This window comes from Saccopteryx bilineata, chromosome 3 (assembly GCF_036850765.1).
Source record: "Saccopteryx bilineata isolate mSacBil1 chromosome 3, mSacBil1_pri_phased_curated, whole genome shotgun sequence".
NCBI classification, from domain to species: domain Eukaryota; kingdom Metazoa; phylum Chordata; class Mammalia; order Chiroptera; family Emballonuridae; genus Saccopteryx; species Saccopteryx bilineata.
This window is the reverse complement of record NC_089492.1, coordinates 76,946,162-76,968,281: the sequence shown is the minus strand read 5'-3', so window position 1 is coordinate 76,968,281 and position 22,120 is coordinate 76,946,162. Positions and strand designations below refer to the sequence as shown.

Genomic DNA, 22,120 nt, shown 5'->3' with positions numbered 1-22,120 from the left:
TTGTTTTCTTCAATTTATTTTTGTCCTCCTTTTCATTGTAAAAAAGTTGGTCACCTTACTCTTCTTAGAATATGATGCCTGCCCCCAGATGTCACTTGCCTACATTCTGCTCATTCTTCAGGCCTCAGTTCAAATGTTACTCCTCTGAGAGGCATTCCTAATCAACCCACATAAAGTGGCTTCAATTTTACGTATTCTTTCTCCCACTACTTGATTTAATCTCTTTTTTTCTTTCTTGCTGCATTTGTCACTCTAAGCTGCTTGTTTTATTTTTTTATTAATTTTAATTTATTGTGTTAACATGGATTCAAGTATCCCACTCAATAAAACACCCTCAACCCCACCCCCGTGTCCCCCCTTCTATCCCATTTGTTCCCTCCCTTAACTTCCTCCCCCCTTCCTTCTGAGACTTGCTGTCCTGTTATCTGTATCTATGTGTTATGTATATATAATTTCAATACTCCCTTCATTTGTTCTAATCCCATCCCCTCATCCTCCTTTCCTCTGATAGCTGTTCCTCTGGTCCCTGTGACCCCGCCTCTGCCCATAATTCCATTCCTCAGTTCACAGTTCATTAGATTTCACATATAAGTGAGATCATATAATATTTGTCTTTCTCGGCCTGGCTTCTTTCACTTAGCATAATCATCTCCATGTCCATCCATGCTGTCACAAAAGGTAAGGTTTCCTTTCTTTTTCACAGCCGCATAGTATTTCATTGTATATATGTACCACCATTTTTTAATCTACTCGTCCACTGATGGACACTTAGGCTGTTTGTAAACAATGCTGCAATAAACATGTGAACACATGTTTTGAATCAGTGATTTTGTATTCTTAGGATACATTTCTGAAAGTGAGATAGTTGGGTCAAAAGGCAGCTCCATTTTTAATTTTTTGAGGAAATGCCATACTGTTCTCCACAGTGGCTGCACCAGTCTGCATTCCCATCATCAGTGCAGGAGGGTTCCCTTTTCTCCACACCCTCCGCAGCACTTATTTTGTGTTGATTTGTTAATGAGCACCATTCTGACTTGTGTGAGGTGATATCTCATTGTGGCTTTAATTTGCATTTCTCTGATGATTAGTGATGTTAAACATATTTTCTTATGCCTATTGGCCATCTATATGTTCTCTTTGGAGAAGTGTCTATTTAGTTCTTTTACTCATCTTTTAATTGGATTGTTTACCTTCCTGGTGTTGAGTTTTAGAAGTTCTTTATAAATTTTGGGTAGTAACCCCTTATAAGACGTATTGGCAAAGATATTCTTCCATTGTGTGGGTTGTCTTTTTATTTTGTTAATGGCATCTTTTGCTGTGCAAAAACTTTTTAGTTTGATATAGCCCCATTTATTTATCTTGTCCTTTATTTCACTTGCTCATGGAGATAAATAGGCAAAAATATTACTACCAAAGAATTTGGAGAGTTTACCGCCTATGTTTTCTTCCAAGATGTTTATGGTTTTGCGACTTACATTAAGTCTTTTATCCATTTTGAGTTTATTTTTGTGAATAGTGTAAATTGGTGGTCTAGTTTCATTTTTTTGCATGTACCTGTCAAATTTTCCCAATACCATTTATTAAAAAGACTGTCTTGGCCCTGGCCAGTTGGCTTAGTGGTGGAGCGTCAGCCTGGCGCACGGAGGTCCCGGGTTCGATTCCCAGCCAGGGCACACAGGAGAGGCACCCATCTGCTTCTCCACCCCTCCCCCTCTCCTTCCTCTCTGTCTCTCTCTTCCCCTCCTGCAGCCAGGGCTCCATTGGAGCAGGGATGGCCCGGGCACCGGGGATGGCTTTGTGGCCTCTGCCTCAGGCGCTGGACTGGCTCTGGTCGCAGCAGAGCGACCCCCCCCCGCCCCGATGGGCAGAGCATCGCCCCCTGGTGGGCATGCCAGGTGGATCCCAGTCGGGCACATGCGGGAGTCTGTCTGACTGCCTCCCCGTTTCCAGCTTCAGAAAAATGAAAAAAAAAAAAAAAAAAAAAAGACTGTCTTTACTCCATTGTATGCTCTTACCCCCTTTGTCAAATATCAAATGACCATAAAGGTGTGGGTTTATTTCTGGGTTTTCTGTTTTGTTCCATTGATATGTATGATTGTTCTTATGCCAGTACCAAGCTGTTTTACTTACACTAGCATTTTAGTATAACTTGGTATCAGGAAGTATGATACCTCCCACTTTATCCTTCATTTTCAAGATTACTGAGGGTATTCGTGTTCTTTTTTGGTTTCATATAAATTTTTGGAGTATTTCTTCTATATCTTTGAAGTATGCCATTGGTATTTTAATAGGAATTGCACTGAATTTGTAGATTGCTTTGGGTAATACAGACACTTTAATGATGTTTATTCTTCCTAGCCATGAATACGGTATATGCTTCCACTTGTTCGTATCTTCCTTGATTTATTTTTCCAATGTCTTATAATATTCTGAGTACAAGTCTTTTACCTTCTTGGTTAAATTTACTCATAGGTACTTAATTTTTTTAATTTTTTTGATGCAATTTACTGTTGGTGTATAAAAATATCACTAATTTCTGAATATTAATTGTATACCCTGACACCTTGCCAAATTTATTTATCAGGTCTAGTAGTTTTTTTGACTGAGACTTTAGGGTTTTCTACTTACAGTATCATATCATCAGCAAACAATGACAGTTTCATTTCCTCTTTTCTAATTTGGATGCCTTTTATTTTTTTTTCTTCTTGTCTGATTGCTGTGGCTAAGACTTCCAGAACTATATTGAATAAGAGTGGTGAAAGGGCACAACCCTGCTTTGTTCCTGATCTTAAGTGGATTACTCTTAATTTTTGCCCATTGAATACGATGTTGGCTGTCGGTTTGTCATAGATGGTCTTTATTATATTGAGGTATGTTCCCCTATATTCCCACTTTGCTGAGAGTTTTGATCATAAATGGGTGCTAGATTTTATCAAATGCTTTTTCTACATCTATTGATATAATTATGTGATTTTTATCCTCCCTTTTGTTTATGTGATAAATCACATTTATTGATTTGCAAATGTTGTACCAGCCTTGAATCCCACTTGATCATGATGAATGATTTTTTTAATGTGTTGCTTGATTTGGTGTGCTAATATTTTGTTAACAATTTCAGCATCTATGTTCATCAGGGATATTGACTTATAGTTTTCTTTCTTTGTACTGTCTTTACCTGGTGTTGAAATGAGGATAACGCTTGCCACATAAAAGGAGCTTGGAAGTGTTCCCTCCTTGTGAATTTTTTGAAATAGCTTGATGTTGATCAAATAAGTTCTTAAACATGATATATGTTTGTTCGCTTATAGTTTGCATTGGGTGTGGGGGACAGGCTGTAAGCAGGCAGGGTGGTTATAGCCTAAGGCTTAATTTTAAGACTAAGCTGTTCCCCACACCCTTGACTGATTGCATAATGTGGGGTAGTGCACTCTTATGAGGAATCCCATTATGCCTCAGATAAGTGACTTTGTATCAGAGACTTCCTTGTTTGTATATTGGATTAAAGGTTTGGGTTTCTACACTATAAAATGGGGCATACCAGGAGCTTGCTCTCTCTTGGTTTCTGAGATTAGCATTAGAGGAGAGAGCAGAGAAAGGATAGCAGAGAAAGGCCACATGGAGGAGGCCAGTAGAAGCAGCCAAGATGACAGAATGCTGAAGAAGAAGCCAGTTTGTGCAGAGTTTGTACAGAGATAGGAGATGGGAAACAGGGGTGAATAAGGCTAGTGATCTTGAAACCTTTGATTCTAGGAAACTTGGATAAGTCAGTAGCTTTGTGAGCACTGACTGAGTGGGTTTTGGAGCCCAGTGTGTGGTTTTACTTGTCCGCCGGGTGCAAGCTAGGATTAAAGCTAATGGCCTACCAGTTCTTGGCTCCACTGTTTCATTACCGTCTGTCCAAATCTAATGGGAACCTGCATGTGAATGGCCACGATGGTGGCTCCTGGCCTTACACTTGAGAAGGATAGGTGTTAGTTCTTCTTTGACTGTTTGGTAGAATTCGCCTGTGGAGCCATCAGTTCAGAACTTTTGTTTGCTGGGAGTTTTTTGATAACTGTTTCAATTTCATTTGTTGTAATCGATCTGTTTAGGTTTTCTGATTCTTCTAGATTGAGTTTTGGAAGTTTGTATGTTCTAGGAAATTATCCATTTCACCTAGGTTGTCCAATTTTTTGGCATAGAGATTTTTATAGTATTTTCTTACAATCCTTTGTATTTCTGTGGTGTTAGTTGTTACTTCTTCACCTTCATTTCTAATTTTATTTATCTGAATCCTCTCTCTCATTTTTTGATGAGTCTGGTTAAAGATTCATCTATCTTGTTTACCTTTTCAAAAAGCCAGCTCTTGGTTTCATTGATCTTTTATATATATATAAAATATATATATATATATATATATATTTACCCTCTTGGTTATTTATTTCCACTCTGATCTTTATAATTTTCTTCCTTCTACTACCTCTGGGCTTTATTTGTTGTTCTTTTTATAGTTCTTTTAGATTCAGGGTTAAGTTGTTTATTTGAGCTTTTACTTGCTTCTTACAGTATGCCTGTAATGCTATGAACTTCCCTCTCAGCACTGCTTTTGCTGTGTCCCATAAATTTTGAGTTGTTGTATATTCATTTTCATTTGTTTCTAGGAAATTTTTTATTTCTTCCTTGATTTCCCACTCATTATTTAATAACATGCTAGTTAACCTCCAAGTGTTTGAATGTTTTTCAGTTTTTCTATTATAGTTGATTTCTAGTTTCATGCCATTGTGATCAGAGAAGATGCTTGATATGATTTCAGTCTTCTTAAATTTATTGAGACTTGTTTTGTATCCTAGCATGTGGTCTATCCTAGAGAATGTATCATGAGCACTTGAAAAGAATGTATATTCTGCTGCTTTGGGGTGAAAGGTTCTGAAGATGTCAATTATATCCAGTTGATCTAGTGTGTCATTTAAGGCCATCCGTTGTTGCTCTAAGACCCTTGAGCATCCTAAAAATCATTATTTTAAACTCTGCATCTGGTAGTTTGGTTATTTCCTTTTCATTTAGTTCTTTTTCTGGTGATTTCTCTTGTTTATTCATTTAGGTCTCATTTCTTTGTCTGCCCATGTTGTCTGTGTATTAGGTAGTGCTGTCAGATTTTGAAATTTTTGTGGATGTTTATGAGGAATATGGGCCCAGTGGTACTGACCTCTAGGCCACCTGTTTTTTTTTTTTGTTCAAGAATGCTTCTTGAGGGTACTATTTTCCCTTCTCTTGTATGTACTGAAGCAGTTTGTCCTTTTATGGGTACAATTATTCCTTCAGGCTGGCTGGCTCTAAGGGTCAACCTTGACCATGTGTATTACACACTGTGCAATGTCTGTCCTGTTGGGCATATTTATTCTCCACAGTGTCTGGTGCCTGCTAGACTCCTCCTTTGGGTATGCTGCTTATGTAGCTAGCTGAGTCTGGGGTTGGTGCTCTCTGCCATCCACTACCAATTGTGTTGGTTCTAGATCTTCTTGGGTTGGCATCAGCCATTATTTGTAACCCGCTGTGGGCTACTTGTCTACAGCTACTGCTCTTTTTGCTGTTTGTGTCTGCGTTTTCTGTGTCTGGATAGTGTGGGAGGGGTCAACCTCTGTATAAGAATCAGCTTCCTCCTGCTTAGAGATGACAGCAGCTCCATAAAAGCCCCAGTTTCCATAATATTTACCTCCACTTTTCAGCTGCTCCATGTCATCTTGCATCTGCCTGGTCTTCTCACAGTCTTCTGTAGAAAGACTGTAGTGTAGGCTCAGACTGGCTTTACCCAACCAACCCCTCTTCAGGTTACAAGCTTGGTGGGTTAGGGCAGCTAAGGTTGGAAATGCCACATAAGTAGGACCCCCTGCTTCAAGGGTCTCTTGGTCAGGAGCTCAGTATAAGGAATTGACCCCTATTCCAGAACCTAATCCCTCAGCCATTGCTGGATACCCAAATTTTATTTCTCTCCAACAAAGTGAGCAGCAGGTTCAGACTGAGTGGGACCAACAGTCCCCTCTGCAGAAGTTCTTACAGCTGGTGAGAACCTGGTCACAGGGAGGAAGACTGAGAGAGTCCTCTCCTGGGGCTGACTATACCCCTCCTGAAGGTGGCTAAGCCCCTTGACTAGATCTAACATTAGACTCACAGGGATCCACACATTAAATGTCCCTGCTTCAAGTCTCTCTCCCCTCCCCCTGTGGAATCTAGCCCATCAGGATAAAATATCCAGCACCCAGGCCAGCTGGCTGTGTAGCACCACCCTATCCAATGCACATAAGTTGCTGCGTTGGTGCTGATCACAGGGAGCAGAACTTGCCTCAGATGGGCCGGGTGTGAGGATCCCTTTCTTAGTATACCACTTTAGCAAAGGTTGTTAGGTCCTGAACCAATGCTCTCCACAGCTGGCTCCTGGACGTGCCAATCTGTAAGCCACTTGTTTTAATCATGTACGTTCCATCTTCTCATACTGGAATGCCAGTTCCATGAAAAAGGGCCTGACCCTGCTCTACCTTGATTACCATACCCTGTGTCACCAGAACATTTTTAAATGGTTCTTAAAAAAATACTATTCTTCCCTTTTCAGATATTTCCAAAGTGTATAGTGTGGGAGGAGGAGTGATGGGAGGAAGGGATGGATTTGGTCTTAAGTAAATGTTCATTCACATCTGGTGACACAGCCTGGCAGATCAGGTGTCATGAGATGGTGATTTCCCAGTGGCTGTGGGTCCAGTGACACATCACACCACCCTGACTTTCACAATATTTCAAAACACATGTCACTCAGCTTTTTAAACTGGTTCACCAACTTTACTAGTGCTTCCTCCTCATTCACATTACACATGACCACCAAGTGGCAGTGACTTCTAAGAGGGCAAGAGTAAAAGAAGGGGGTAGGGAGTACATGACACTCAGAGAAGAGCTGTAATTGTTCTCATCAACTTAGAAGAGAATGTCAAATGCAACAGACATGAAGAATCATGAATGTATAAGCAGCAAGAATTGAGTAATAACCTAAGCTGAGCTGGCAATAAAATCAAAGTGTTAAAAAAAGATGGTTCTCGCCTGACCAGGAGGTGGCGCAGTGGTTGGAGCATCGGACTGGGATGCGGAAGACCCAAGTTCAAGACCCCGAGGTTGCCAGCTTGAGCGTGGGCTCATCTGGTTTGAGCAAAAAATCACCAGCTTAGACCAGCTGGCTCAAGCAAGGGGTTACTCGGTCTGCTGAAGGCCCATGGTCAAGGCACATATGAGAAAGCAATCAATGAACAACTAAGGTGTCGCAATGCGCAACAAAAAACTAATGATTGATGCTTCTCATCTCTCCATTCCTGTCTATCCCTCACTCTGACTCTCTCTCTCTCTCTGTCTCTGTAAAAATAAATAAAATAAAATAAATAAAAATAAAAAAGATGGTTCTCAACTTTCTTAGGACCACAGCACAATTTCAAATACCATAAATTTGAGAAGACAGTTGAAGAGATTAAGACTCAAGAAACCACTGAGTTAGCAATAAGTGCAACATAATTACACAGCTTACACTGCCTGCAAAGACCTCAGGGCTGTGGTTCACCATTCCGTCATCCTCAGCTGCTCACATTGTGCACAGAGAGAACAGGTAATGCCCTGGAAGTGCTCGAGGACATGATCCCAAACTTGCCTGAACGTTTTTCTTTTGTGAGAGATGGACTTATATTCAACCATCTCACCCGTAACAAATTATTTCTAATCTGCACCATGTTCCATGGATGACTCAGGTCAAGTTCTGACAGACCTTGCCTGTTGGCAGAATACTCAGCAGTAGGAAAATGAATTGTATTTGTTGACTGCAATTGGGCAACCATTTTCCAGTGGAGCAGAGGGTCCGACTACTTCCCATTTTAAACATCCATCAAGCACAGTATGTCTGGGGTGAGTAAATGACCCAAATAAAGGTGAATAATTTGTATAAAGGTCAGAAATATGGTTTTAAAAAATAAATTGAAGCAACCTTGTAAAAGGCCTGAATTGATATTAAAAGGTGTTGAACAGGCACAAGGAAGCCATTAAGCTATTAATGAGTTTATTTATTCAACTAATATTTATTAAGCATCTTCTGTGTTCTAGGTTGATTCCTAATTGAGGGATAGAGAGAGAACAATGTAAAAGCTTTGTGGAAAAGGAGCTTACTTTCCCATGGGAGAGACAAATAACGCTACAACAACAACAAAAGAAAGTATATAGTCAGTCAGGATCGGGGACAAGAACAAGGGCAGCAGAGGGGAAGAGTGCATATGAGGGAGGGTGTAGCTATTATACACAGGGTGGTCTGGGAAGGACTCACTGCCAGGGTGACATCTGAGAAGACACCTGAAGGCAGTGAGAAAGTCCAGGTTGCAGTTTTCTGAGAGAAGGTTGTTATAGGCAGAGGCTGCAATAGGTGCAAAGGCCCTGGGGCAGGAGCACACTTATGTCAGCAGCTGGAGGTAAATGTTTGAGTCATAGGTACAGAAATCAGGAGGGAATATTGGGAAGTTGAGAGATGCAGGCGGATCAGAGCAGATCTTAACTTAAAGAGTTTGACTTCTGCTCTGAATGCCATGAGGATCTAATGGAGGGTTCCCAGCAGGAGTCCCCAAACTTTCACATTTATTTTAAGATGATTGCTCAGGGAAAATAAAAGTACTAACAAGGAGGTCAGGGGAGAGAATGATGGTGGTTTCGAACCAGGGTGATCTCTATGGAAGAGGTGAGAAGTAATTCATTTCTAAATATATTCTGAAGATAAAGCAGAAATCACTGGCTAATGGATTAGATGTTGTATGGGAAAGAGAGATAAAAGTGAAAGATGACTTCAAGGTGTTTAGCCTGGGAGCTGGAAAATTAACATTCCCCTGGGCTGACATGGACACTACCGCAAGAGGACTAGGTTTGGAATAAAAAGGAAGAAATTTGACTTTGCTAAAGAGATTTGTGTTCTGTGCTGTTCAAATCAGCCATCAATAACCATATGTGGGGATTTAAATTTATACTTTAATTAATTAAAGTTACCTAAAATTAAAAATTCAATCCCTCACTTGCACTTGCCATATATCAAGTGCTCAACACCCACTTGGCGTGTGGCTACTGCCCCGACTGGATGTGCAGATGCCCCAGAGCCTTCCGTCATCACTGCAAGTTCTTGCCGTGCAGCACTGGAGAGACATGGAGCCTTCACTGTGTGCTGGGCCCTGTAAGTGCTGTGTGTGTACACGATCTCAGTCCATGTTTACAACAACTCTAAAAGTCAGGCCATGTTCTACCTTTTTACACAGAATGTAATTAGAGTTCAGAAAAGTGAATTAACTAGCCCAGAGTCATACAGCTCTTACAGGGTAGAGAGCCAGAATTGGATTTGGGGACTGTCTGCTCCCAAAACCCAAGCACGTAAATCATTGCATTCTAATTTAGAAAGGTTAAACTGGTTTGAACTTAGACATGACATCTACAGGGGACTGTCCAGCAAGGTTGTCGGCAGCCAAGTGCTGAAGCATGGAAAAGAGCATCAGAGCTTTGGTAGATCTGGGGCCAAAGGGAGTCAGTCTCCCCAGAGGTCCTGTGTGTTGTAGAACTAACCAGCATCCATTCCAGCATAGCACCAGTTCAGAGAAAACCAAAACACCCAATAAAGGCCCTAGTTTGTATCTTTGTATAGGAGGGCCATTGGCATTAAAGGATTGCTTAGCAGAGAGGACTTAATTGACACCAGATCATGTAAAATGCAGATATCTTTGTTCTACCCTGTGGTTCTCAGCTAGGTGTGGTGCCCCTTAGAAGACATCTGGAAGTGTATAGGGTGTGTGGCGTAGATGGATGGGTGCATGAGCACTTTGTGGCAATGCTCTTAGGATCTTACAATGCTTGCTACAGTACAGCATGATGAAGAAAATGTCTCACCCACAATGTGAAAGCTCCCCTATGTGAGAAACATGAGCCTATGCTCCTCAGCAATGTCCCTGTCCCCGGGCTGAGGGATGGAAAGGAGAATGTGGTGGGTGGAAATCAGGGAAACACGTGCTCCAATCTGCTCACTTGAGCTTGCTGTGTGGCCTGGGACCACGACCTAGACTCTCAGCCTCACTTTTCTCAACTGATTTATGCAGAACACAAACAGTGGATGCCCACCATCCTGGGTGGTTCTGAAAATCACAGAACTCTGAATGTGCTTGCCCCCCAGTGTTTGGCACAAGAACCCCTAAATGTCCACTAGTGTTAGAAATGAGAAAGGTGGATGAAAGAGGAATGCTAGCATGGAGATGAAAATAACGGAGATGGAAGTTCAGACGGAGAAGTCAAGTCTAGAGCAGCACTGTCCACTAAAAGGTATTGCAGGTTCGGTGGCAGACCACAACCTCCTAGTCTGCCAGGTTCAGACTTTCCTTCTGCAGCCTCCTCACCACTCCCAGCCTCCACAGGCTTAACTTGAGGGGATAGGGGCTCTCAGTGGATTGGGCTTTGGCTTAGGGTATGCTGGGCTGGTTTTAGAGCACTACAACTTTCTCCATTTCAGCAATAAGGCTGTTGTGCTTTCTTACCATGTGTGTGTGGGAGGACTTTTCATTTCCTTCAAGGATGCTTCCTTTGATTTCACAACTTGGCTGTTTGGTACAAGAGGCCTTATTTACGCCCCATCCTGGCTTTCGACATGCCTTTTCTAAGCTTAATAATTTCTAGCTTTTGATTTAAAGTGAGAGACTGTGATTCTTCCTGTCACTTGAACACTTAGGAGCCATTCATTGTACTGTTATTACCATATTTCCCTATGTATAAGACACTCCCATGTATAAGATACACCTTAATTTTGGAGCCTGAAATTTGAAAAACAATGTATTACATAGTTATTGAACTCAGGTTTTATTCATCATAAAATTCATATAACTCCTTATCGCTGTCAAAACTCCCATCCATTAGCTTGTCCTCATCTGTGTCTGATGACGAATCACTGTCTTTATATATTGCATCATCCTCAGTTCCATCTATGGCATTTGAAATGCCATACTTCTACAACCACTGTATAAGACACAGTTTTTAGACCCCAACTTTTTCGAAAAAAGGTGCGTCTTATACATGGGGGAATACGGTAATTGGCCTAATTTCAGTATTTAAATTATTAAGTGTGTGGTCATGTTCCTATGACAACTGTCTCGGCCAGAAATGTAAGTTTCTTGACACAAAGTTTAAACAGCACAGGGCAAGTTTAAGTGGTGGGTCGTGCATATGCCACAGAAGCAGCTTTCTCTATAAATTACTAAAATATAATCTCAACGTCATACCCTCAAGACTACTCCAGAATTTTTGCAGTTCATTATTATTGAAACTCATCACTAATTTTTTATAAAGTTAAAAAGAAAGCATACAACACTGGTATAGCATAAACACATTTATTTACTAACCAAAGGGTTGATCCTAATTAAACCAACATTTGGAAACAGTTGCATGTAAAATGTTTATGATAAAGGGAACTGAACAAAGTAAAGCAAAAAAAAAAAAAAAAAAAAGCATGGAGCAGTTTGCTCATTGAACTGAGCTTGTTTAGCCTCACAGCTAATTCCTATCCGGAAGGATGATGGAATTCTTACTCTACTTTTTCATAGATCCGAGTACAGGTGACATTGTTCATGACGCATTCCTAAGAGAAAGAACGGTATTAAAGAGTTAGGTCAGTCTTGCATCTCAGGTGGAAGGTAAGGGCGAGGACCAGAACCCTACAGAACCTTGTCATCTAATTCACAGATGAAGAAAATGATACACGTTAGGGTTCCTGAGTTTGAAAAGCTAGAACCTGTTATTTTGCTTAAGACATGCATGTTTTTGCTAAACACTAACGTACTGATTTGTAATATCTAGGTTATTCATCTGGTCTTGGCAAATAATATTCCTCATTTTATTATTTTTTTTTGTTTGTATTTTTCTGAAGCTGGAAACGGGGAGGCAGTCAGACAGACTCCTGCATGCGCCCGACCGGGATCCACCCGGCACGCCCACCAGGGGGCGATGCTCTGCCTATCCGGGGCGTCGCTCTGTCGCGACCAGAGCCACTCTAGCGCCTGGGGCAGAGGCCAAGGAGCCATCCCCAGCGCCTGGGCCATCTTTTGCTCCAGTGGAGCCTCGGCTGCGGGAGGGGAAGAGAGACAGAGAGGAAGGAGAGGGGGAGGGGTGGAGAAGCAGATGGGCGCTTCTCCTGTGTGCCCTGGCCGGGAATCAAACCCGGGACTTCTGCACGCCAGGCCGACGCTCTACCACCGAGCCAACCGGCCAGGGCCAATATTCCTCATTTTAAACAAATGAGAAAATGGATGCCCCCAAGCGCAGTTTGTTGGCCCACCCCAGATGATGTGGGAGTGTCCCAGAGGAGCACAGTCTAAACACAGTCCCAGCGACACTCTGCCACATCTCACTCCTCTGTCCCCACATATGACTTTCTTAGTTATCAGCATTCTGGTGTTTAAGTTGTTATTTTGCATTTTTTTCTCCCCCAACCTACTTGTCCTATTCATGGTTAGTGATACATCCGGTTACATGAACTATGAACACAGACAAGAAGCATAAGAGGACCTACAGTAACACTGGGTACTTACCACCACTAATTTCCCGCCTTCCAATTTCCTGGTTATGGTGCTTTCCTTCCCGTCCCACTCCTGATGCTGAACCAGGGCGCCGTTTACAAAGTTGCAGACGGTCTACAAAGATCAAGTACACTAGTTTAATTTTCCAAAGTACATTACAAGAGTTTCCGTGACTCATAACCTCCTAAGTCAACATTTTTCAACTTTTCCTTTCTGGGTCTACTTCCTACCAATTTTATTCATAATATAGTTGATGTTTGTCAACCTAGAACCACATCAGAGACACTCAAACTATCACGTTCCTTCAACTATTTTTACAAAATAGACTCAGTCATAAAGCTGGTCTTTTCACGCTAATCTGTCAACTCAATTTGTAAAATAACCTGAAATATTTTTTATTAAGTTCTTGCCTGAAAATAGTAAGAATGTTATTAATACAATCTATCACTCTAGGAGCTTCCGTGATCGTATAAATGATGCCTAACCTGAGTTTTTCTGCCATCAGCAGTAGTTTCTTCAAACTTCTCTCCCAGGTTACATGAGAACTGCGTTGTTTTCAATGTGCTCTCAGTTTTTACGGTGAGGTTCTTGCCGTCAGAAGTGATGATACAGTCTGGTTTGGCCATGGCGCCCATTTTCCGCAGAGCCATGCCCACTCCTGTGAATGGTAATCGTGTTATATGACTGGAAGACCAGAGTTTTACAGGATGAAAGTAGTGATTTAATTGTAATTGCTGTGCTGTGCATATTTTCACTCATTCACCAAGATCTATGGTAAACACACCCACAGTGCCAGCCAAGTGACATACTCAAATGCACAGAAGCCTTGCCTTGGGACCACCCTGTGAGCAGGGAATAGCATTGTCTCCATTTTACGGAAGACAAAGTGAGCTGAAGTAATCTACACAAGCTCACTCAGCCAGGAAGTGCTGAGCTGGGAATCCACAGTGTGGGCAGTTTGGCTCCTAATCTCAGCTCGGGCCGCCATGCTATGCTAGCCATTAGAAAGCTAGGGAAGTGACCCAGACTTCTAACACTAACTTACTCAGTTCTGTCAACCCTTGCATGATACGACTCCAGCACAGAAAAGGCTTGATACACTACGCAAATACAAACCAATCCCTAGATACTCAAAGAGCACAGTGTTTTAAGGCAAAGGAACACAATTGGTGATGGTAACAAATGGGAAAAAAATCTTACCCTCAAAAATAGAGAACATTTCATAGCTATGTAACTCAATTATTATATTGATGTCCTATCTAATTTATAATCTGTGCATTTCCATCGGTTGTTAACATTGACAAGGAAACTAAGATCTGGGCCAAAGCCCTGTTTCAGATGAGGAGACTACAACCTAGGCAGAAAAACTGGTTTAATGATGAACACTCCACCCACCAAGCTCGTAATGTCCCCTCAAGCCCTCTCTTCTGCCAGCGCAGGGTTAGTGCCTTGTGTTGCTAGTCGAATTACTCTTTATTCTCGTTTTGGACAAATGAAGAGTCTCTGCTCTTCCCACACCTTGATTGCAGTACTATATAGTGAATTTAGCTTGTCAACCCTCCTGACTCTAGAACCTTGAAACAAGCCATGAAATAAACACATTCACTTTCAACGGGCAGAGAGTGGTTGGTCCTCAGACAGGTGAACACACACAAACGGTGTATTTCTTGGATATGAGCACAGTAAATGGCTTTTTTTTTCTTTCAGAATCATCTTGATCTAGGTTTACAGTGAAAAACAGAAAACTATGGCCTTCTTTTTTTATTCCCAGTATCCTAGGTACACTCAAGAGTCCCCACAGAACCAGCCTGAACTAGGCACTGTCTTGCAGAAAGGCTGGTGAAGGAGTGTTTCTGAATACTACAAGGACTGAATCTCAGTAGTGGGTCTTTGCAGTGACTTCTGCTGGAGCAGCCACGTTAACAGTGATGGGATGGTGGCTTCCAAAGTTCCCTCCCCAGTTGTCTCAGAGCTGGAAGCCCCCTTGCAAACAGGACCCAGACTATGCCACTCCATCCCCTTCCTGGTAGCCTGTGACAAAGGTCCATTTTTGTTTGCTAATCTACCCAATGTCTCAACCAGAACATAATCGTTTTCACTGTTTAAGAAAGGACCAGAATTAAGCATTGTTTTGAGTGAGACAGTTAACTTAAACCTCCCAGGGACCCATTCTCCTTTGGAAGAAAGCTGTAAGAAGTCAAGCGCCTTCTGCAGGGCCACGCTCATCCTGCGTGCTGATTGGGAGTCGCCGCAGGGCCCCGCAGTGACTAACAGCGCTTCTCCAACAGACCCCACTCACCCCTCACCCCCAAGATGCAAGGGTTAAAGCCGCGGCGCACGGCAACCCCCGGGCACGTTCGGCCACCAGCCCACTGCGGCTGCGGGCGCGCAACGCCAGGCAAGGTCAGTAGGGCGGGCGCCACGCCTCTGGGCTCGGATGCCGATGCTCCCGAGATGCTGCGCCATCCAAATGGCCCGGGGTGGGGGCAATGGAAATGAGACGGAAGGTGAGGCTGTAGCGGCGTTCAGATCCTACCAGGTCGCGGGGAGAAGAGGAGGGGACACGTGAGCCATCAGGAACAAAAGATGCGGCAGAATGGGCAAAGTGTGGGGAAAGGGGAGTGGGTGCGGCTACGATGGGGCGAGACATGGAGGTGGAAGGAGGAGGGAAGATGAATGGTGGGGACAGAAAAATAGGCTAAGTTAACGGGGAAAGTGGCAGAAAACTGGTTGCACCACGCGGCGGGACATCCCGGGACTCCGGGGACCGTCGGAAGGGGCGCACACCCCGCTCTCCCGGCGTCTCCACCGCGTGGGGCAGCGCAGCGCGGGAATCAGGACCGCGTGGTGCGGGCTACGGGCGGAAAGAGGAGGGAGGGAGGTTGGAGGTGGCGGCCGAGTATAACCTTCTCTGAGCCTAGCACGCCTACGGGGACCCGGGGACAGACATACACACACCACGTTGCGGGCGCCGCCGGGCCGGGTGCCTCACCTAGTTCTTTCATGTACTCGTCGAAGCCTTTGCTCTCCACTAAGCGCCATCTTCCTACCAGCTGCAGAATGGTGGCCATGGTGGGCTCGGGAGGCGTGCGGCAGACCTCAGTAGAGAAGAGTGCGGTGCGGTGAGTGTGGCAGGAGATGGCTAGTGAGCGCGGCTGCTTTAATTCCGCGGAGCGGGGCGGGGAGGAGCCGGGCGGCCAATAGGAGGCGCGCCTCGCCGGCGCCCCTCCGCCACGCCCCTCGCGCGCTCCGGGGGCGAAGAGGGACCCGCTCCACCTGTCTAGACGCGGGCTCCTCCTGCGCCGCCTGTAGGCGCTGACCTGCCCGGCGCGCCCCACGTGCCGGGGATGCAGTCCATGCGCCCTCCTGCGCCCCCGCACACCCGGGAAGCCAAGGGGTCGCCAGAGCCCACTCGCCTCTCCTGGACCTCACGTTTCACCGCTAAGCCACCTTTCCTTTTCTGTTTAAAATACCCCGGCGCATCGATGAGCCCTCTTTGGGCTCGGGCGGCACGAATGGATTGGTCAGCGGTTTGGCTGATTGATGGACTGATAAATGTATTTGTCTTAATCATCTCAGCTCCTAGTCATTGAACAAACTCACATCCCACACCCTCCTAAGAGACCTGTTCTCCCCACCCGCGGGCCATCCTCGGCTCAATTAACACCTCAAGGTGGGCATATACTTGAATGAGTTAGACGATTTTATCAGAAGGTGTGGGATGGGTGGAGGTGTCCCGGGAAGTCCGGTTTCCAAACTAAAACTCTGTAGGAAGTTTCAGCTTGAGTGCCTGCCATTGCTATTAAATGTTCCCATGCATGAATGTTTTATTAGTTTAAAATCCCCAGAGGAGTGAACCTTTCACCCCTTCATCGTTTTTTCCCAAACCCCCGAGAGGCCTCAGACTGCGGGGCACTTCCTCTTAGTCTTTAATCATGACAATGACTTGTATTTATGTGGAGAAGTTATACTTTTCAAAGTGTACTTGTCACAGGAGCTTAGTTTGTGCTTCTGGGTCCCTGTGGGAGTGAGTGGGGTTCTGGTGAGTCCAGCTGCCATGGTGTGCTCCTTGTGCTTAGAGGCTTCTGGTGCTTAGAGGCCTTGCGTCCTGGGCACTACGTATCTACTAACTCTAATCACCACCCCAGTTTTGCTTCAAATAAGTGTTCTCCCAATTTTTTGAAAGAGGAAATAAGGCAGGGAAAGTTAGCAGAGTGGTGGGATCAGCGTCCCTGTCTAGGCCCTTCTCACCGCAGACCCTGTACAATAGGACCACAACTGGCTGCATCTGGCTCCCTACACTCTCTTGAAGCTGGGAGCAGAGGCTGCAGACCTCTGAGCCACATACCAGACTGCACAGACTGAACTCTGAAGCTGACACCTGGTCTCCCAGCATGCCTCAGGACATTTTCTCCCCTGCAATGGCTCCCTTGCATTTTAAGTCCCTGCCCTAGTTTTAGGTCACCCCAGTATCCTTGTGTGCTATTTGAATATCTCAGAATCGGTTTCTATTTGTGTAGTATATTAATCAAATATTTATTATGGGCCTTTTCTGTACTAGCCTATGTGCTGGAGTCATAGAATACATCATTTCATGTGCCATTTTCTTAGTGGCTGGCACAGGCCTTGACTTGTGCTCTAAGGGCCCGCATGAAGGCTCTGCTGCTCAAAAGATATCCTGATAGGAAGGCAGCTGAGCGGTCAGTTGCTGAGCCATGCAAGGGATGCCTTCCAGACACAGGGCGGCCCACGGCCCCCTCCTGGACAGCAGCCCTGTGTCCTTGGACTTGCATTCTTAATGTGCTGATTCAAATTTCACTCAGTTTTGTATAGACTATGGTAATAAAAGCCAGCACAGAGTACTGAAATCCTAAATTTTAGATGCTTGTAATCAACCACATTACAGAAGTATTCAAAGGAAAACATTGTTACCATACTAAATACTTAGGTACTAAAGAAACAGATTTTAAACCAGAGGCATTACCTAAAACTTAACTTTGAAATACCCTGTTTAAAGTGATGAGTGGAAATAATCGTTTTGTGGTGAAAACACACACCAGCAAACAAAACAAAGAGGTAGGCCAACATACTTGTGAGTGCCTCCCATGGAACAAAGAGAGCCTGGCCAGCGCTTTGCTTCTGTGGGCCACACACTCAGTCCCTTGTTCTCCAAGGCCTTTCATCTTTACATAGAAATTGGGAATAGATCACTTCTAATGTCTCACAAGCCCGATTTCTCTTTCTTTTTTAAGAATAGTGGCAATGGGTTTCAAACTCTGAAAAACAGTAAGTACTTCCTTAAGTCCTGTTCTAGGCTACTTCCCTTGAGCCCAATATAAGAAGGAAAAACCAAAATGTTCTGAAAACAAATCTGATTAAACTCTTCTATGACTTAATGGGATGCTTGAGTGTTTCTTCATTGGAGAGGGGGCACATTTTCACTAGATTGAAATTAAGTGTCATTACAAGCAGAAGTCACGATGCTGGCTACTGGTTTTAGGGGCAACACGGAGGCAATATAGGTGTCACACTGTTTTCCTTCATGCTGGAGGACAATAGCATTATCTTACATATGAAAACGGTTGAAAATCAGGAATTACTAGCAACTTTTCCCCACCCCCACCCCCAGGCTGTTCTAGAAGGCTCCCATTTGTAAGACAGATGCAATTTTACTTACTATCTCTGAACCTGAGTTTTCTCATTGTTAAAATTAAGGCAGTACAAATTGCTCTAAGTGATTTCTTAGGTCCCTTTCCCTCCGTAGTTCATGGCTTTCAAACACAAACTCGGAATTACTCTATTTCCACCTAGTGGTGAAACGGAACATTTCCCTAGGTTTCTTTTGATCAATATGAGGGACTTGTCGGCTTCCCGTTGCAGGTCGCCCACATAGCTTTGATGTGTATTGCGTGATTTTATTTCAAGACAAGTTCGCAGGAATGGTGTCTAGAGATCAGTGTGTGCCTTCCACAAAGTTGATTACAGGATATGATCACTTCCGAAGGACAGCTAGCATACAGCTGGCAGGAAAACAAGATCTCATGAAAGCACTTGTAGAAATGGAGTTATTTTATAACTCTCTCCTTTTCTTTAAAGCAGTTTGATTCTGACACAACAGGACTGCAAACAACTAACCCTTGAAACTTTCCGGTTGCCTAAATAATCCATTCTAAATAAATAAACCATTAAATAAACCATTACAGGAGCCGCCAAACAAGCCACGTTCAAACAATTGTCTTCTCTGGGTGCATGACCAGATTAGTCCAAAAAGGTGGGGGTAGGGGGAGCGGCCACTATAAAGCGGTACTTCTCAATTTTTTGTGTGCAAACCAATCACTTGGGGACCTTGTTAAGAGGTGGATTCTACTTTTAGGAACAAGATCACACATTTCTTGGGTGACTTCTACTTCAGTGGTATTTTCTGGTTTTATTCCTATATAATGTATAGAGAAAATACATGAAATTGGACAAAGGAACTCCAAAACCAATCCTATTCAACTTAATGACTTTTTTTTTCATTAGTCTTAGGTAGATATTTTTCTGTCTGCTCCCCGGGAAGCCTGATAAGGGTTTCAAACAGGATGGGGAGAATGGCTAATATGTTATTTAAATCTAGTCTCTCCCTTCAATTATATAACAAGGTTTTTTACCCTGATTCTCTTTGGCTTGTCTTGCTCTAGATAGGCTTTGCTTGAAAACAGATTTTCTTTCTTAAGAAAATCCCACTTGGAATCAGTTCCAAAAGAAAACCCTAGCAAGTAGCTAGAGCCTAGATGACATCCTGATGGTTGTCAGCAGCAGCAAAAATCCCCAGCTGAGAACAAGGTCAGGAGCCTCAAGGGTGAAGGCACGCCCTGAATATTCACTTCTAACTGCTTCAATGTATCCAGCCACAACAAGGAATTGGCAATCAGTGGAAGCTTGCTTTGAGTTGTTTGGGGTAATAAAATTATTTCTCATGAAAGCACTTGTAGAAATGGAGTTATTTTGTGAACTCTGTTCTTTTCTTTAAAGCATTTTGATTCTTACACAACAGGACTGCAAATGACTAACCCTTAAGACTTTCCAGATGCCTAAATAATCCATCCTAAATAAATACACGTTTGCTAAATTACCCGGACTGGAGGATAGCTACAGGGGAAATGGGACATTACAAAAGTTACAATAATAAGATATGATTGGTTTCACAACAAGGCAGAGGGCATAATGGCTTATCTCAGTGTAAGTCAATCCATTTCCCGTACACAGGTTGTCTTACTGTCCACGTTTATTTATTATTCTTAAAATTGTCATTGGCTCACGGTAACACATGGCGGAAACATGGCAGGAAATTTGTGCTGACCTGTTCATGCCTCAGGTAGACAGATTTCAGTGTCTCAAATTTAAAAGCACAGCAACACAATACCTAAGGGGGCATCTCAAATTGGAGCAGGATGAATTCATAAAGAGCACCTTTGCCCCCCCCAAAAAAAAATATTGTGAAAACAAACAAATAAACAAAAAAACCTCCAAAGAAGATTTTTCTACTGGAAAAGACCAAATTATTTTCTTGAAGATGGCACCTCCCCATTTCCGGTCCCCTCTTCCATGAGATCGTCAATGATTTATTATTCTTTTCCTCAGATTTCTAACATCATTTGGTCACTTTTTTTAAAAAATTTTATTTATTCATTTATAGAGGGAGAGGACGGGGTTAGGAGCAGGAAGCATCAACTCCCATATGTGCCTTGACCAGGCAAGCCCAAGGTTTTGAACCGGTGACCTCAGCATTTCAAGTCGAGGCTCCATCCACTATGCCACCACAGGTCAGGCTGATCACTTTTTTTTTTATTGATATTTATCCACAAGAATTAATGATTTTTCCAATCAAATATTAAAAACCTCAGAATTTCTTGCTTCCAAGGTTTTGATCCTGATGGGTCTGGCCCATGGCTTCCTTTTGCTTGAATGCACCTTTAAGAAGAGTCATTGGAATTTAATGACCTGCCTAAATCCGACTGAAGACATTCCTGATCTTATCTCTGGTTCCTTGAGTTGGTGGTGAGAAGAGCTGCCCTGTAATCCCTCAGCAGCGGATACAGAGCTGTCAAGGCAGGGTGGAGGCGACCCTGCGTGCTCCTGTAATGGAGCCAGGAGGCAGGATCTGTACCTTGTGCTCACCCACTATAGACCCCACAGTCAGTGGTGGGATTCAGCTGGTTCGCACTGATTTGGCGGAACCAATACCTAATTTTCTGTTCATTTCAGTGAACCAGTTGTTAAAGGCATTTGTAATCAGGGTTCTGTCTAAGGTGGGCACCTGAGCAGCTGCACAATGTGGAAATCACAAATTTACATTCCTTACTTTTTTTTTTTTTTTGTATTTTTCTGAAGCTGGAAACGGGGAGAGACAGTCAGACAGACTCCCGCATGTACCCGACCGGGATCTACCCGGCACGCCCACCAAGGGCAATGCTCTGCCCACCAGGGGGCGATGCTCTGCCCCTCCAGGGCATCGCTCTGTTGCAACCAGAGCCATTCTAGCGCCTGGGGCAGAGGCCAAGGAGCCATCCCCAGTGCCCGGGCCATCTTTGCTCCAATGGAGCCTCGCTACGGGAGGGGAAGAGAGAGACAGAGAGGAAGGAGAGGGGGAGGGGTGGAGAAGCACATGGGCGCTTCTCCTGTGTGCCCTGGCCGGGAATCGAACCCGGGACTTCTGTACGCCAGGCTGACGCTCTACCACTGAGCCAACCGACCAGGGCTCCTTACTCTTTTTTAACGTTCATCAGCGCAACAGCGTATTCTAAGCACCCGTAGTAATGTTCATTCTGTCCATAGGTGAAAAAAATTGTAAATGAGGACACCAATCAAGAAGCAATAAAGAAATATCTTAACAGTTTTATTGTTTTTTGTCAGGTATTATTTAATATTTTTTCATTAATATTTTAAAACTCTTATAACAATCTAGTTTATGTACCTCTTTTATTGTTTTTATTTAAGTATTGAATGAAATAATAAACTACCTTAGGTATATCATTTTTTTTTATACTTAAAATGGTCATTAGGGCAGAGAACCAGTTGTTGAATTATTTGAATCCCACCACTGCCCACAGTTCACTTCTTGTTCATCTGCTCACTTCTGCTTTGACCACACGTAATGGGAGAAATTCAGCAGCGTGCAGTGCGGGTTTGTTTTACCCTTTCATACGTTTCCCATGCCTTCTCGCCTTTTGTGTTACTGAATTCCTCTGCTTTCAGCAACAGCTTCTCAACCACGTGATTCCTTGTTCATAATGGGAAACCATTGGGAGGTTCCAACGAGACACGTCTTTTTCTAGGTTGGCCAAGTGCTGTGATTTCAGAGAGGAGCCCACAGGCGGACTGGCTGTTTCCCTGAAAGGCAGTGATGGTCTTGGTATGCGTCTATTTCAGAAGGTAGGATAAAAATATTTTTGCCACACATTTTAAATCTTGTCACTTGTCTTGCAGCCTCAAAATATCATTTAATCACTCAGGATAAAGGTGAAGTTGCTAATGGTCTTTTTGCCCAGGGAGGT

At 43.5% G+C, this 22,120-nt stretch overlaps 1 protein-coding gene across 1 annotated transcript; it reads right to left on the bottom strand.

Moving 5' to 3' along the window:
• Positions 1–11,383: 11,383 nt before the first annotated feature.
• Positions 11,384–15,735, bottom strand: FABP5 (fatty acid binding protein 5). Its single transcript, XM_066266389.1, has 4 exons — positions 15,577–15,735; positions 13,070–13,242; positions 12,597–12,698; positions 11,384–11,647 (listed from the first exon to the last, which is right to left on the bottom strand). The coding sequence occupies exons 1-4, from the start codon at positions 15,653–15,655 to the stop codon at positions 11,594–11,596; spliced, it is 408 nt and encodes a 135-aa protein (XP_066122486.1). The 5' UTR covers positions 15,656–15,735; the 3' UTR covers positions 11,384–11,593.
• Between the last annotated feature and the right edge of the window lie 6,385 nt (positions 15,736–22,120).